The 13,386-nt window shown below is 33.6% G+C and overlaps 1 protein-coding gene across 1 annotated transcript in view; it reads right to left on the reverse strand.

Annotated features, from left to right (window-relative positions):
- The window catches only part of LOC127868008 (uncharacterized), a 36,866-nt gene extending 23,879 nt beyond the window's left edge, over positions 1 to 12,987 (reverse strand). The window contains exon 1 of the mRNA XM_052409564.1: positions 11,980 to 12,987. Within this exon, the coding sequence (XP_052265524.1) occupies positions 11,980 to 12,108 (129 nt within the window). The 5' untranslated portion in view covers positions 12,109 to 12,987. The remainder of the gene's footprint in view (positions 1 to 11,979) is intronic.
- Positions 12,988 to 13,386: the final 399 nt, after the last annotated feature.

Below are 13,386 nucleotides of genomic sequence, written 5' to 3' on the forward strand. Positions count from 1 at the left end.
TTACAACAGCATACGTTATCCAAAAGTATAAAATCACTTGAGAATAAAGTTGGTGAAATTGAAAATGAACAATATAACATAAGATCTGAGTTTGAAGAAGTTGCGCATATGTTTGATAAAGATAGTTCCGAACTGAGCGAAATCGGTAAACGATTAGAGAAAATTGAATATGCTGAAGTTAGAAATTCTCTGAGGGTATTTGGTCTCACTGATGAAGAAAATGAACCAGTCGAAAAAACAAAACAGAAATTTATATCAGATGTATACAATGTTGCTGTCCCGAACAGTCCCCTTCAAGATGATCAAGTGGTAGATATTAAACGTGTAGGCCGATTCAACATAAAATCTCCCAGGATGGTCCTTGTAAATTTTAAACAATATTATGTAAAGGGAGACATATTTAAAGCACGCGACCGTCTCAGGGACTCTGGCATTCGTGTTTCAAATGAGCTGACAATGTTTCAACGTAACAAAATCAGGGAGATGTCGCAGCGTGGTATACAGGCATACTACAAGAATGGTATACTTTATCAACGTCAGGCATCATCGGACAACAGAACTTTCGCGCGTGCACACCGCAGGCTTGACCAGGGCAAAGCGATGGATGTTGCGAACGTTTCCATACCTTCAGTAGGCAGTGCCGAACAGCATGTGGAATAGGATTGTGGTCAAGGTCCTAACGACTATCCTGCATTGTTTTCAATATTGTCATACAACATTTCGGGCTTGAAATCGAAACTTAATGATGCATCCTTCATAGATTACATTTTAAAATTTGATATTGTAATATTGTTAGAAACTTGGGAAGTTAATATGGATTTAATTAATCAATATAGTGCTTTACAAGGTTTTGTGTGGTATATATCGCCAGCAAAGGGGTCTTTGAAAGGTGGAAGAAATATGGGTGGTGTTTTGGTAGGTATAAGACAAGTTTTGAAGAATTCTGTTACCCAAGTACTTCATACGTTTACTGATGGCATAATCTTAAAAATTAATAAACATGTATTTAAGGTATCTAGAGATATACTGTTAATAGCTGTATATATACCGCCTATTAATTCCCCTGTATACGAAAATAGTGATGTTAAAGGTATAGGTATAATTGAAAATGTATTATGTACCATGAACGTAGAAGAGTATTGTATACTTTTGGCAGGCGATCTAAATGCAAGAGTCGGTGTTGAAAGCGACTGTATTGAATCGATTCCAAATCTGCCAATGTTTAATGAATATGAGTTTATTTTTACTGTAGATCCTCGCGTATGTGATAGAAAGTCATTAGATTCACATGTAAATAGTTGTGGTAGAAACTTGTTGAATTTGTGTAAAATGTATGCATTATATATTCTGAATGGTAGATGTGGATCTGATAAAGAAGAGGGTAATTTTACATTCGTTAACTCAAATGGCTGTAGTGTTATTGATTATTTTATTGGTAATGCTGAATTATTTGATATAATCAAAGATATGTTTGTTGACGAAGAAATTTCTTCTGACCATTTACCTATTGTATTAAAATTAAATACATTTTTAATTGAAAGTAATGAAATGGAAACCTTAAAAAACAACAAATCGGGCGAACGCTTTAAAGGGAACTTCAGTGTAGAGAATATAGAATTGTACAAACATAACCTCTCGAAGGCAATTGAGAATAATGATGTGTTTGCTATGTGTTTTAACACAGATGAACATATTGACAGTATTATTAAAAAATTTCAGGATATCCTTATTGATTGCAGTCGACATCTACTTTCTAAAGTAAACACCAACGGTATAAAACGAAAATCAACATGGTTTGATAAAGAATGCAAAGATTATAAAACGCGCGTTAATAAGGCTCTTCGGTTATTCAGGGTCAACAATAATGTAAATAATATTGATCACTATTTATCGGTTAAAAAGAACTTTTATATATTGTGTAGAAAAAAACGTATACGATATAAGGAAAATGTAGTGAACAAATTGTCGAGCACGGTCCAAAATCAGAAACTGTTTTGGGAGAATGTAAAAAATCTTCACCAAAATTCAGTGAAAGAGCCTAATATTTCCTGTGAAAAATGGTATGAACATTTTAGAGCATTGTTAAATTTAGAAAATAATGAAAATGATGAGCTACATAATATCAATATTGATGCAAATACTAGTGATTTTGATGAATCACAGAACGAAATTTTTAATTCTGTTATTACAGAAGTAGAAATCTTGCAAGCAGTAAAATCATTGAATCCCGTAAAATCAAGTGCGGGTGAATTATTAGCGAATCATCTTATACATAGCATAGACATTATTCTTCCATATATAAAACTCATATTTAACAGGCTATTTACAGAAGGTGTCTTCCCAGAAAGTTGGGCTTGTTCAATTTTAATACCCTTACATAAAAAAGGCCCTACAAATAATCCCGATAATTATAGGGGAATATCACTAATAGATGTTTTGAGCAAAATTTATATAAGCATATTGAACAAAAGGCTTTCGTTTTATCTTGAAGCATATGATAAAATAACTGAGTCGCAGGCAGGGTTCCGAAAAGGATATTCGACTATTGACAATGCGTTTGTTTTGTATTCGATAATTAGTAAATATTTATGTCGTAAAAAACGCAAATTATATGTCGCATTTGTAGATTTTACAAAGGCATTCGATTTTGTCAATAGGAGACGGTTACTCTTGACTTTAGTGAATAATAATGTTGGTGGGAATCTATTACTGGCTATAAAAGCCCTATACAAGAATGTTAAAACACAAGTTAGGTCAAATAATACATTAAGTGACGTTATTGAATGTACTATGGGAGTACGACAAGGCTGTAATTTAAGCCCTATTCTGTTCTGTTTGTATATCAATGAATTATATGAATATTTAAAAAGTAAGAACATAAGAGGTATACAACTTACCCCAGATTATGTTGAAATATTTATGTTATTATTTGCTGACGATGTAGCACTGGCTTCGGATACAGTTTCAGGTCTACAACAGCAGCTAAATCATCTTCACGAATTTTGTGTTGTCTCTAAATTAAATGTAAATGTGGATAAGACAAAAATTGTTGTATTCAAAAATGGTGGTCGACCTGCTTTGAACGAAAATGGTATTACAATAATGCACTATTGGAATGTGTGCAAGGATTCAATTATGTAGGTGTTCATTTTTCGTCTAGCCTGTCTATGTTTAAAATGGCAGAAAACATGTCTTGTAAAGCAAAACGTGTCATTATATCTATGCTTTCGTCACTATACGACTATATGCCTATGCCATATCATTGTTACTTTAAGATTGTTGATGCTAAGGTGATGCCTATTTTATTATATGGATCGGAATTATGGGGGCTAAAATCTTTTGAAGTTGTAGAAAGAGTTCACACATATGCATGTAAAAGATTTATGTCAGCACCAATATACTCATGTAATAATGCTATTATAGGTGATTGTGGTAGATATCCAATACATATTTATTCATCTATGAGAGTTGTAAAATATTGGTTACGATTACTGGAAACACCATATTCCCGTCATACTAAAAAGTGCTATGAAATGCTGAAATGTTTTAATGACATAGGATACGTAAACTGGGTTACTTCATTACGAAATCACTTGCAATCCATAGGGTTTGGTTATGTGTGGGAACAACAAGCAGTTGCTAATAAACCATTATTTTTGATAAATTATGCTCAACGATTAAAAGACATTTTTGTACAGCAGTGGATAGAAGAGTGTAATAGTTCTTCAAAACTAAAAACATACAATGGATTTAAAAGTAACTTTGAATTTGAGTCATATTTAAATATTTTAACAATCCGTAAATTTCGTAACGCTTATGTATGTTTTCGAATTTCTTCACATAAGCTCATGATTGAACAGGGTCGCTATTTGAATATCGACAGGGACCGAAGGTTGTGTCCTTTTTGTAAAAATGATATTGAAAATGAATTTCATTTTCTTCTAATATGTACAACATACTTAGACCTTCGTAAAATGTATATACCCATAAAGTACTATACACCCGCTACTACAAATAAATTTAATAAAATCATGAGTTCCCGTGAAGAAAAGTTGATCAGGAGTATTGCTATGTTCTTGTATTATGCTTTTGAAAGAAGAAATGCGTTGCTGAATAGCAATTAATTATAAATAGCTGGATCTATATGTGTATATGCGATGTTGTTTGTATTATGAGACTATGTGATGCTATTTGTATTATGTTATTTCTATAATGTGACTTTGCGATTTTGCTTGTATTATGTTAATATGCGATGTTATTTGTATTATGCTTTTGAACGAAGAAATGCATTACTGAATATCATTTAATTATCAATAGCTGTACCATTACATATGTATGTTGTCTATATGTGTATTGATATGTGTGACTATGCTATGTTATTTGTACTTGCAAGGGCCGGAGGCCACATAGCAATAAACATTGAATGAATGAACGTACATACATACGTATGTACGTATGTATGCATATACATATGTGACCATATGCGCATCTTGGTACTTCTATATTTTTAATATAAATTCAATAAGTGGCTGCTGAGTGCAAAAACCTAAAAGGTTATACGTTATAATGCCTTTGGCATCAAAGGGCAATAACTCATCGAATCAGAATGATTAACATTGACATGAATAACATTTTTTTGTAGCTTCATTCAAATGTTTTCAGAATTATAGAAATGGTTAAAGTTGAAAAAAAAACATTTGAACGTCCATCATTTGGAGAAATATAGATCATAAACATACAAACATTATGGGCAATAACTCATCGAATCAGAATGATTACATTAGCACGAATAACAGTGTTTTGTACTTTCATTCAAATGTTTTGAGAATTATAGAAATGGTTAAAGTTGAATAAAGAAGAGCTGTCTCCATAGGATGACATATGCCCCCGAAGAATGCTTTGATAGAAGTTATGAGCATCTTTTCGAAACCTATACGCTAATTTTGAAATAAAAACGCGGACCCTAAGCTCAAGGTCAAGGTCAAAGGGGTCAAACATTGTGTGCGTATGGTAAGGTCTTGTTCATATATGCCTGCTTACCAAATATGAAGGTTACATCTGAAGCGACAAAGAATTTATATGAGCATTTTTTGAAACCCTAACGCAAATTTTGAAACCCTAACGCGGACCATAAGTTCAAGGTCAAGGTCAAAGGGGTCAAAATGTGTGTGCCTATGTAAAGGCCTTGTTCATATACACATGCATACCAAATATGAAGGTTACATCTGATGTGACATAGAAGTAATGAGCATTTAAAAAAAAGTATGACGGGCAGTCCGATTACTATATGCCCTCCTTCGGGGCATAAAAACAACAACATTTTGAGAATAATATAGCATAAACATACAAACATTGAGATAACAAGCAAATTCCTTGAATTGATATCCCTGCCAAATAAATTGTGTTTACGGATGGGTGTAGAACTAAAAGAACAGGTATAGGTGGAGGGTTGTGCCTTTTCTCATTTTTTTTACTCATTGGATGGGTTTGCAGACAATAAAATGCAGTTATTAAAAAATCCTTTGATGCATAATAAAGGAATGACCTAATAATGAATCAAATTTGTGATCTTTGACCTCAATGTATGACCTTGACCTTAGACGCTAGGATTATAAGTGTTGAATGTGAAGCACCCCCAGATGATTGAGAACAACTATGGCAAGTTTCATGGCTCTGACTCATGTGTTAATGGATATAAATCTCTAAGCTTATATTAAACGCATTTTTTCAAGATATAAAGGGTCATAACTCCATTATTTACAGATGGTGTACAATGCCATTTGGCGTGCATCATCCTCTATCCATATACATACTTATACCAAGTTTCAATTAAATCCGCCACAGCACTTCTAAGGTATGGTTCCGGACACAAAAGTGCCGGACGGACGGACGGAAGGACGGACGGATGGACGACGCCAAAACAATATCCCTCCGCCTATGGCGGGGGATAACAAAATCAAGATTAACAACAGACATATCACGTTCCGACGTAAAAAATGTCCCTCAATTTGGTTATTCTGAAAGAACTGAACAAAAGTGTCACTATTTATGTAAAAGCCATACAGCACTAGTGTATGGATGAGTCGTAATGAAAGAGCTGAAGTACGCTCACTAGAACATTTGCGATTTAAATTGAACTTAAAATGAGCAAAAATAAACAAAACAATATAGCACAATAAAAACTGAACTAAAAATGTTAGTTCACAGTAAGTCGATATAAACTAATCCGGCATGACCATATTATTTGGGTACCATATACGCTTCCATAAACTTTAAAACAACGCTCTTTGTCCACATAAATTATATCGACTCCTTCAGTTATATCACCATGTCAACATTATGTTACTCGCAAGTCATGAAGATATATACCGTCATACAGTAAACAACACAGAAATAGTTAAATTTACAAGACGGCTAACGGTTAAAATATCGTCAGAGATTTAGGCTCTTATGTCAACATGATGGTTGTTTAAGTCTTGACAACTTATCTTATGTCGACAAATCAACATAATTTTAGGCGTCATGCTCTTTTGAAAATGACTTGCCATCGTTGTTTTAGTCGACATGATGAGTTATTTTTTACGCCATGACACCTTTTTCATATCATGCCGTCATAGAATGTTGACATCATCACAGTATCAGGGTGTACCATATACGTTTCCATAGTATTATAATACCATATTTTAAACACGTTTATATCTGTTTAATGATAACTCTGACGAATGTGCATATAATTTCAAGATAAACCTTTCTAATGGCGTCTCAATAAAATAAACATAAATACAATGTATCACGATGGTTCAGACGTTATGAGCTTTTCGAAACAAAACAATGACAATATTATTGTGATTTTATGTATTAAAAATGAAATTTCATTAAATTAATTTAATGAACAAATTAATGTAAGTGTTCATTTCAATAGTTCCATGTCAATTTGCGAGCTGCTCTGACGTCGAGCAATACGAATACCCCCCAAGATTAATGGTATCAAGCAGTCGGACACAGGTGACATGGTAAATTAACTGCTTTGATAAAATGTTTCTGATAGCGAGCTCACGTGACTGAAAAATTGATTTTGCTCGAAGACTTTTCAATAGCGAACTTGTTGAGTAGTAATTCTTCTGGAATGCTCAATACATGTTTCAGCGCGAGCCTGTAAATAATGGCACCGTTGACAAGAAAATTAGTTGCAGTCAATGGGACATTCCTTTGTAGATATTGCAGGTCAATTTTCAGATAAATAGAACACACGAGTTCGAGTTGATTAACTTGATTGATTAACTTGATTGATTAATGATGAGCAGATGCTTAAACATTGGTTGGAAAAGAACACTCGCATATTGTGTTATTCATGACTGCACAGATGACATCAAAAGTCTTATGCTTATGGTGATACTTTCGAGTCCGTTTAAGGGATGTGTACATAACTTGATGTTTTAGAAAAAGTTAACGAGAAAGATCCAAGACTGTGGTTTGAAAAAAACACTTGATGGCAAGGTGGACACCATCGAATTGTATTTGCCATTTGCTTGAAACAGCACGTTTACATTTACAAGAAAAAATATCGAAACAGGAAATTGTCGTTTATACATAATCAATCAAACTGTGTACTTCACTGAATGTGATAAAGTGTTTGTTTTAAGATTTACAATTGTTCGAACACTTTCAGAACTTTTCTAATGTACGGATTGCACTGCTGGGGCTTTTATACAAATGTTTGCCCATTTGTGGATGTTGACACAAGACTTATGTATCTAAGGATCAATAAAAGTTTAAAACATATATGTTAGCACTAAAGTAATTGATATTATACGATAGAATTAACCTGGCCATTATGGTCCGTGGAAATATGGAGCCGATTCTGAATTTAGTTAGTTAGAATTTAGTGTAGAATTTGAATAAAAATTTGGCATAGTTGATATAAACATACCTCTATATATTCATGTACACAATTCAATCAAAAGCCCAATATCAACTGCGCAAAGCCACGAAGTGGTTAGTGTCTAATTCTTGACACGACTTTCTCTTAATTTTGAGTTCATATTTTATATAATTTTATATAAGAAGTGCATGATTTGTGTGGATAATTATATGTTAAATCAGCATCGACAAATTTGCAACATCAAGTCAACCGTGTGTATTCCACTATTGCTTAAAACACTGAGATTGATATATATATGAGAATGGGTTATTTTGTTACTTTTACTCTTACTATATACACAAGAGTGAAAAAATAAAAAATAAAACAATACCTAAGACATATTTAAAAGTTAAAAGAAATTAATACTAATCAGTAAGCTTTCATATGAAAACCGTCAGCAAGTTAATTATGTCTGACACAGTACGAATTTTTATTTCAAGTGTAATGCAGCTCACTAGTTTATCTTTGCGATAGCTGTTTACAACTTTATTTATGGTCCAACAGTAGTGGTACTAGTTGAACGTATGTCTTCATTGTGTAAAGTTGTAAAAGGTTGGGGATTACACTTTCCGATGACGGAAATACAGTAAATAATATCTTATCAACTATGCCATGATTTGTTTTGTGGCCTATGTGGTTTTGCGTAATGTTTGAATTACAGGACGTTTTTATTGATAAAAGCCATAAAAGTGTATTTGCACAAGCAGCAGGTCACTTTGGTCGATTACTCTTATAAACTACTCGATTAAAATTCTTGGTTCGGTACAATAAATTAAGCCAACCTTCAGTATCGGTTGGCATTTTCAATATGAACATTCCGTCGGATAAAAGAGAAAACCATAGAGCCGTTGAAATGAATCCATTTGAACGTAGTCGACGATATATGACAGTTATGTTGAGTCTGTTAATACAAAATATTGCCAAACAAGTAAGCCACGCAATACATGACTGCAAGATAGTGTATAACTTGTAACGATGCGGAAAATAAATTAAAATTACAATATTGATTCGCCGACTTGATTGTAGGATAATGTACGCTTTTGAACCTTGAATTATATAAAATTAATCATAATAATATTTATACAGTTTTTTTTACTATATTAGGTACGTAAGTATCGATTTCTTTTCACGAAAAAGTAAAATCGCATACTTCTAACGAAAACTATTAATTATTGAAATAAAGTCCGTTAATAAGACTATGTACCAAGCAAATATACAGTCATAACAACGCAAAGTTTCGTGGCCAGGTCAACGCTTTAAAAGTTGACGATAAGCTTAGGTCATACTATGTCGGTGACTAATTAATAGTTTGATTAATTAATAGTTTGATTTCATCAGAAAGTCGTGATATTTTTTAATTCTAAAGTTTCAACTTTAAACCAAACTCTAAGCACCACTGGATCTTGCGTTGTATGACTACCTTAAGGGAGTACATCGTAAATTACGTTTGGATTTGCCACTTCAATGTAAAATTTGTTCTTAACGCTAGCACCTACGTGTACTACTTTACTGCAGAATATGCTACTTAACGGTTTTGCATGCTCTGCTTCTTTATGGTAGCACGTGCTTCTTGGTGGTAGAAGAAGCTAATTGACGGTAGCACTACTACTTAATTTTAGCTGTGCTACTTTGCGGTTGTACATGCCTCTGAACGGGCGTGTATTACTATTTACGATAGCACATGCCAATTTACGACTGCATATGCTACTAAACGGTAGACGTACTGCATAATCAATCAACAGGAGTAATTTACTGATAAATTTCAAAATGAAATTTGTTTAAAAGTGCCTTTTGAAGTCAGCACATGGTATTCTGAGATATCTCATGCTTATGGAAGGTATTACCCACAAGAACAAGCATGATGTTCAATTGCAATTGCATTTTGCTTTGTTGTATTTGTAACAAAATAACTGCATCTTCCTTTCCTTTCGTCTTTATGTTCTTTCCATTAGTGAGTTAATTTTGCTTGCATAGTTCGTTATAATCTTTACTTGGTGTATGTGAATCCTGTATTTTTGCAAGTAAATGGCAAATGCATCATTTCCGTTAAAGTGTTTATGTGGCTATCTTCTTCTTGTTAATTTATTGAACTTTCTACGAATGAATGCGTCATTACATTACATTGAACCAATAAGAATTTGGCGTTCTAGCGCAAATAATTGTATAGGGAGGAAACTATGGCAAGCGTATGATAATTTCCGGTATGTATACTAGTTTTGTCGAAACAATCATAGTTGCGTACAGGCTAGCTTTGCTGGTATAACCCTCCTTAAAGAGATGTATTTCATGTTGGATAGTTAAAAAATAAATTACATGATTTTGTCAACTTTCACAATATACGAACTCTTCTTCGTAAGACCATGTGGTAAGTGCGCGAAACTCGCGTGCGCGTATGTGTGTGTGCGTTTATGTGTGTGGGGTCCTGTACGAGTTGTTTGTTTTTGTATGCGTGTGTTACGTGCGTTCACCATAGGGAATTATTACGTTCTTGATAATAGGGAATCACCACATGAGTAGGCCCTTTTCGTAACATGCAAATTAACTAGTCAATTGATATGACCAAAAGACTAATACAAATCAACCTGTTTGTATTCAACTCTAGTAAAAGCGCAGAGGCTATTTCGTTCAGGTGTTGATAACGCGTCGTTTATTTATAATGGATATGATGAAAAATGAATAGCGATATTAATCTGTTCTGTTCTGATATTAATAAACATTCACACGTAATTGAATGGAAGGTTCAATGATGCGCGTTTCAACAAAACATTAAACGAATTAATTATAAAAAGCCAATACAAATTATGAATAGATAATGGGCCTTTAATATTTGATGTGAGCATGAAAACATATCAATCAATAAATTTGATGTACATGTACACATGTTATTAAGTAAGTTCCACACGTTAATTTATATTGAAGAGAGAAACACATTCCAACCAACATGCTATTCTTCATTCGATTTAATTTATTATAAGTTGCAGCGATTTAAATGTAACTATGGACTCCATACCGCCCTTTTATAGGTGAATCATGTAGTTACAGAATCAAACATCATAAGTTAAGAATAAAATTCAGTTTCAAAGTTTTCAAAGGTGTTTCGTAATTTATATCAATTGACAAGGATTATAATACTGCTTTTATTATCAACGTAGATTTTATTGTATATTCCGTATATTGGAAACCGGATCATAATGTTTAAAGCTGTTTGTTTACAGACCCAATGGATTTTAGCACTTTGTTGATAATTGTTTTCAAAAATGCCGACGTTACTAAATCTGTTTCCAATATACAATACAAGTTAATCCGTTTGGTTGGAACTGTTCGACCCCAAACGAATAACAAGAATTACGGTTGAATAGTTATTTTCAAATGTTAGACGTGATAAATTAACGTCAAGTTGAACTAAAAGCTTTAAACTTAATACAAATAAACGTTCAGAAGAATCGAACTTTATGATATTATTGCGCATACGGTTTAACTGTTCATAAAATTACACGGAGGGATCTATAGCAAAATAGTCGAGCGTAGGGATCGATTGGTCTTTGTCGGCTCGGGTACTACTTACCCGTACCCCGGGTACTCTTAAGTATACTAACATGTACTCCGGGTACGTAAATATACTTAAACGTACCCGGTCGATATTAGACTGTACCCGATTTGTATTCCCACCCAAAATCTGATGTCGTAAAACGCGCTCGCGATTACCGTAAAACGATATTGTTTATCTTAAATAAAAAAAAATAAAGAAAAACTGCATCAACATGCTTTTTGAGTAGGAGTTTCGATAATATAGATGCATTTTAACAGAAAATGTGACATAAATGTGAACACAATTAGTTAAAAAAAATAGCCGACAACGACCGATTTAGCGTTAACATTCCCCGGGTACGTTTTAGTATGATAACCTACACTTAAGAGTACCCGGTGTACATGTAAGTAGTATCCGAGCCAACAATGACCAATCGAGCAATAGTAGGTTGCTGCGCTAACTTTCTTGATGGTAAAACCAAATAATTATGATCACAGACATCTACTGCAGAAATGATATAATGAGGTACCTTGAGGCTGCCGTGTGATCGGAGCGTCCATGGCTCGCTGTTCACGGAACTGGAGCTCGCCCAGCTACGGATCGGTTTTACCGAGAAGCTGCTCGACTTCCGGAATCGTAACCGGCTGCTTTCGGTCATGTTTGTGGTAGTGTAGTAGTAAAGACTTCTGTTACCCGCTCCAAACGTTTAGTAGACTAGATATAGTGCTCATTTTGAAAATACTCGGGAATACCTAATAGTCGCTGATTTATTGTGTTGCGTCGTTTCCTTATAAAGTTCACTCACGTAAGCCTTCGAAACTTTTAAACATTTTACAGTGCACACAATTTTGTGTATAGATGGGTGAACGATCTGATGTCACTGTTCTTAATACCTGACGACGATTATTCTAACTGACACTCCCTTTTTTCCGGAAAGAGTGTCGAGTCACATACCGGTAGTTCGATTTCCGATCAAATAATAAAACGCGTTCAATAAAATCTTAAGTCAATATTGAATTACACTTTTTTGAACGATTTAAAAATTCCAATTTCAAACGTATACGTGTTCGCAAATATTTAGCCATGCGCTTCAATAGTTTTGGCAGATAGCATGTGATAATATAATTAACTATCCAATATCGTGTCTGCCATTGTAAAAATTGCTTTATAATTTTTAATTTCGTACACAAATGTGTCGCCAAGCGGTTATTATAAATAATTATGTCACACAATATAATTGATTTCACAAACTAATTTGATATCATTCAAAATGGAATGAAGTCCGCTATGAAAGAAAAACAATGCTAAAAGTACCTCTTTAGTGGCGAAACAACTCGTAATATCGACACTAGGTCTTCTATTTGGTATATATCTTTCATACTTATATTGTCTTTTGTCAACAAGGAATAATCCCTGAGTACAGATTTATTGCACTTTCTCAAGTAGCAAAATAACAAGCGAACAATGCTTGAATTATCTATCCATACACCGACGTAATCCGGTTGGGATTCGAGCTGGCTATAAGCCCCGGGTACATACGACTCTTTCCTTACAAGGTATTAAACACGCTTTTGATAGTATTTTACAAGAAACCAATAGAGAGATATAATATGAAAAGTGCGATTATGGAAGGCCACGCAAAACTTATTTCACCAATAATCGAGAATGTTTATCAGGTTTATTTTAAGCATTTGAACAAAATACCTTTTGAAATAGTTTACAAATCCATTACCCCCGTTTATAATCTTCAAAATATGTGACTTAAAACTGATGCTGTATTTTCATTCATGAAGTTCAAAGAATAATTATATTTATTTAAAAAACCTTGTTTTTTTCGCAATAAAATATTATGCCACATTACATAATTTGCTTGCATTAAATACTGAGTCCATTTGTTGCCATTAACGCATTAATAAGTAACTATAAGTTACTAAAC

Source organism: Dreissena polymorpha, chromosome 2 (assembly GCF_020536995.1).
Source record: "Dreissena polymorpha isolate Duluth1 chromosome 2, UMN_Dpol_1.0, whole genome shotgun sequence".
NCBI lineage: Eukaryota > Metazoa > Mollusca > Bivalvia > Myida > Dreissenidae > Dreissena > Dreissena polymorpha.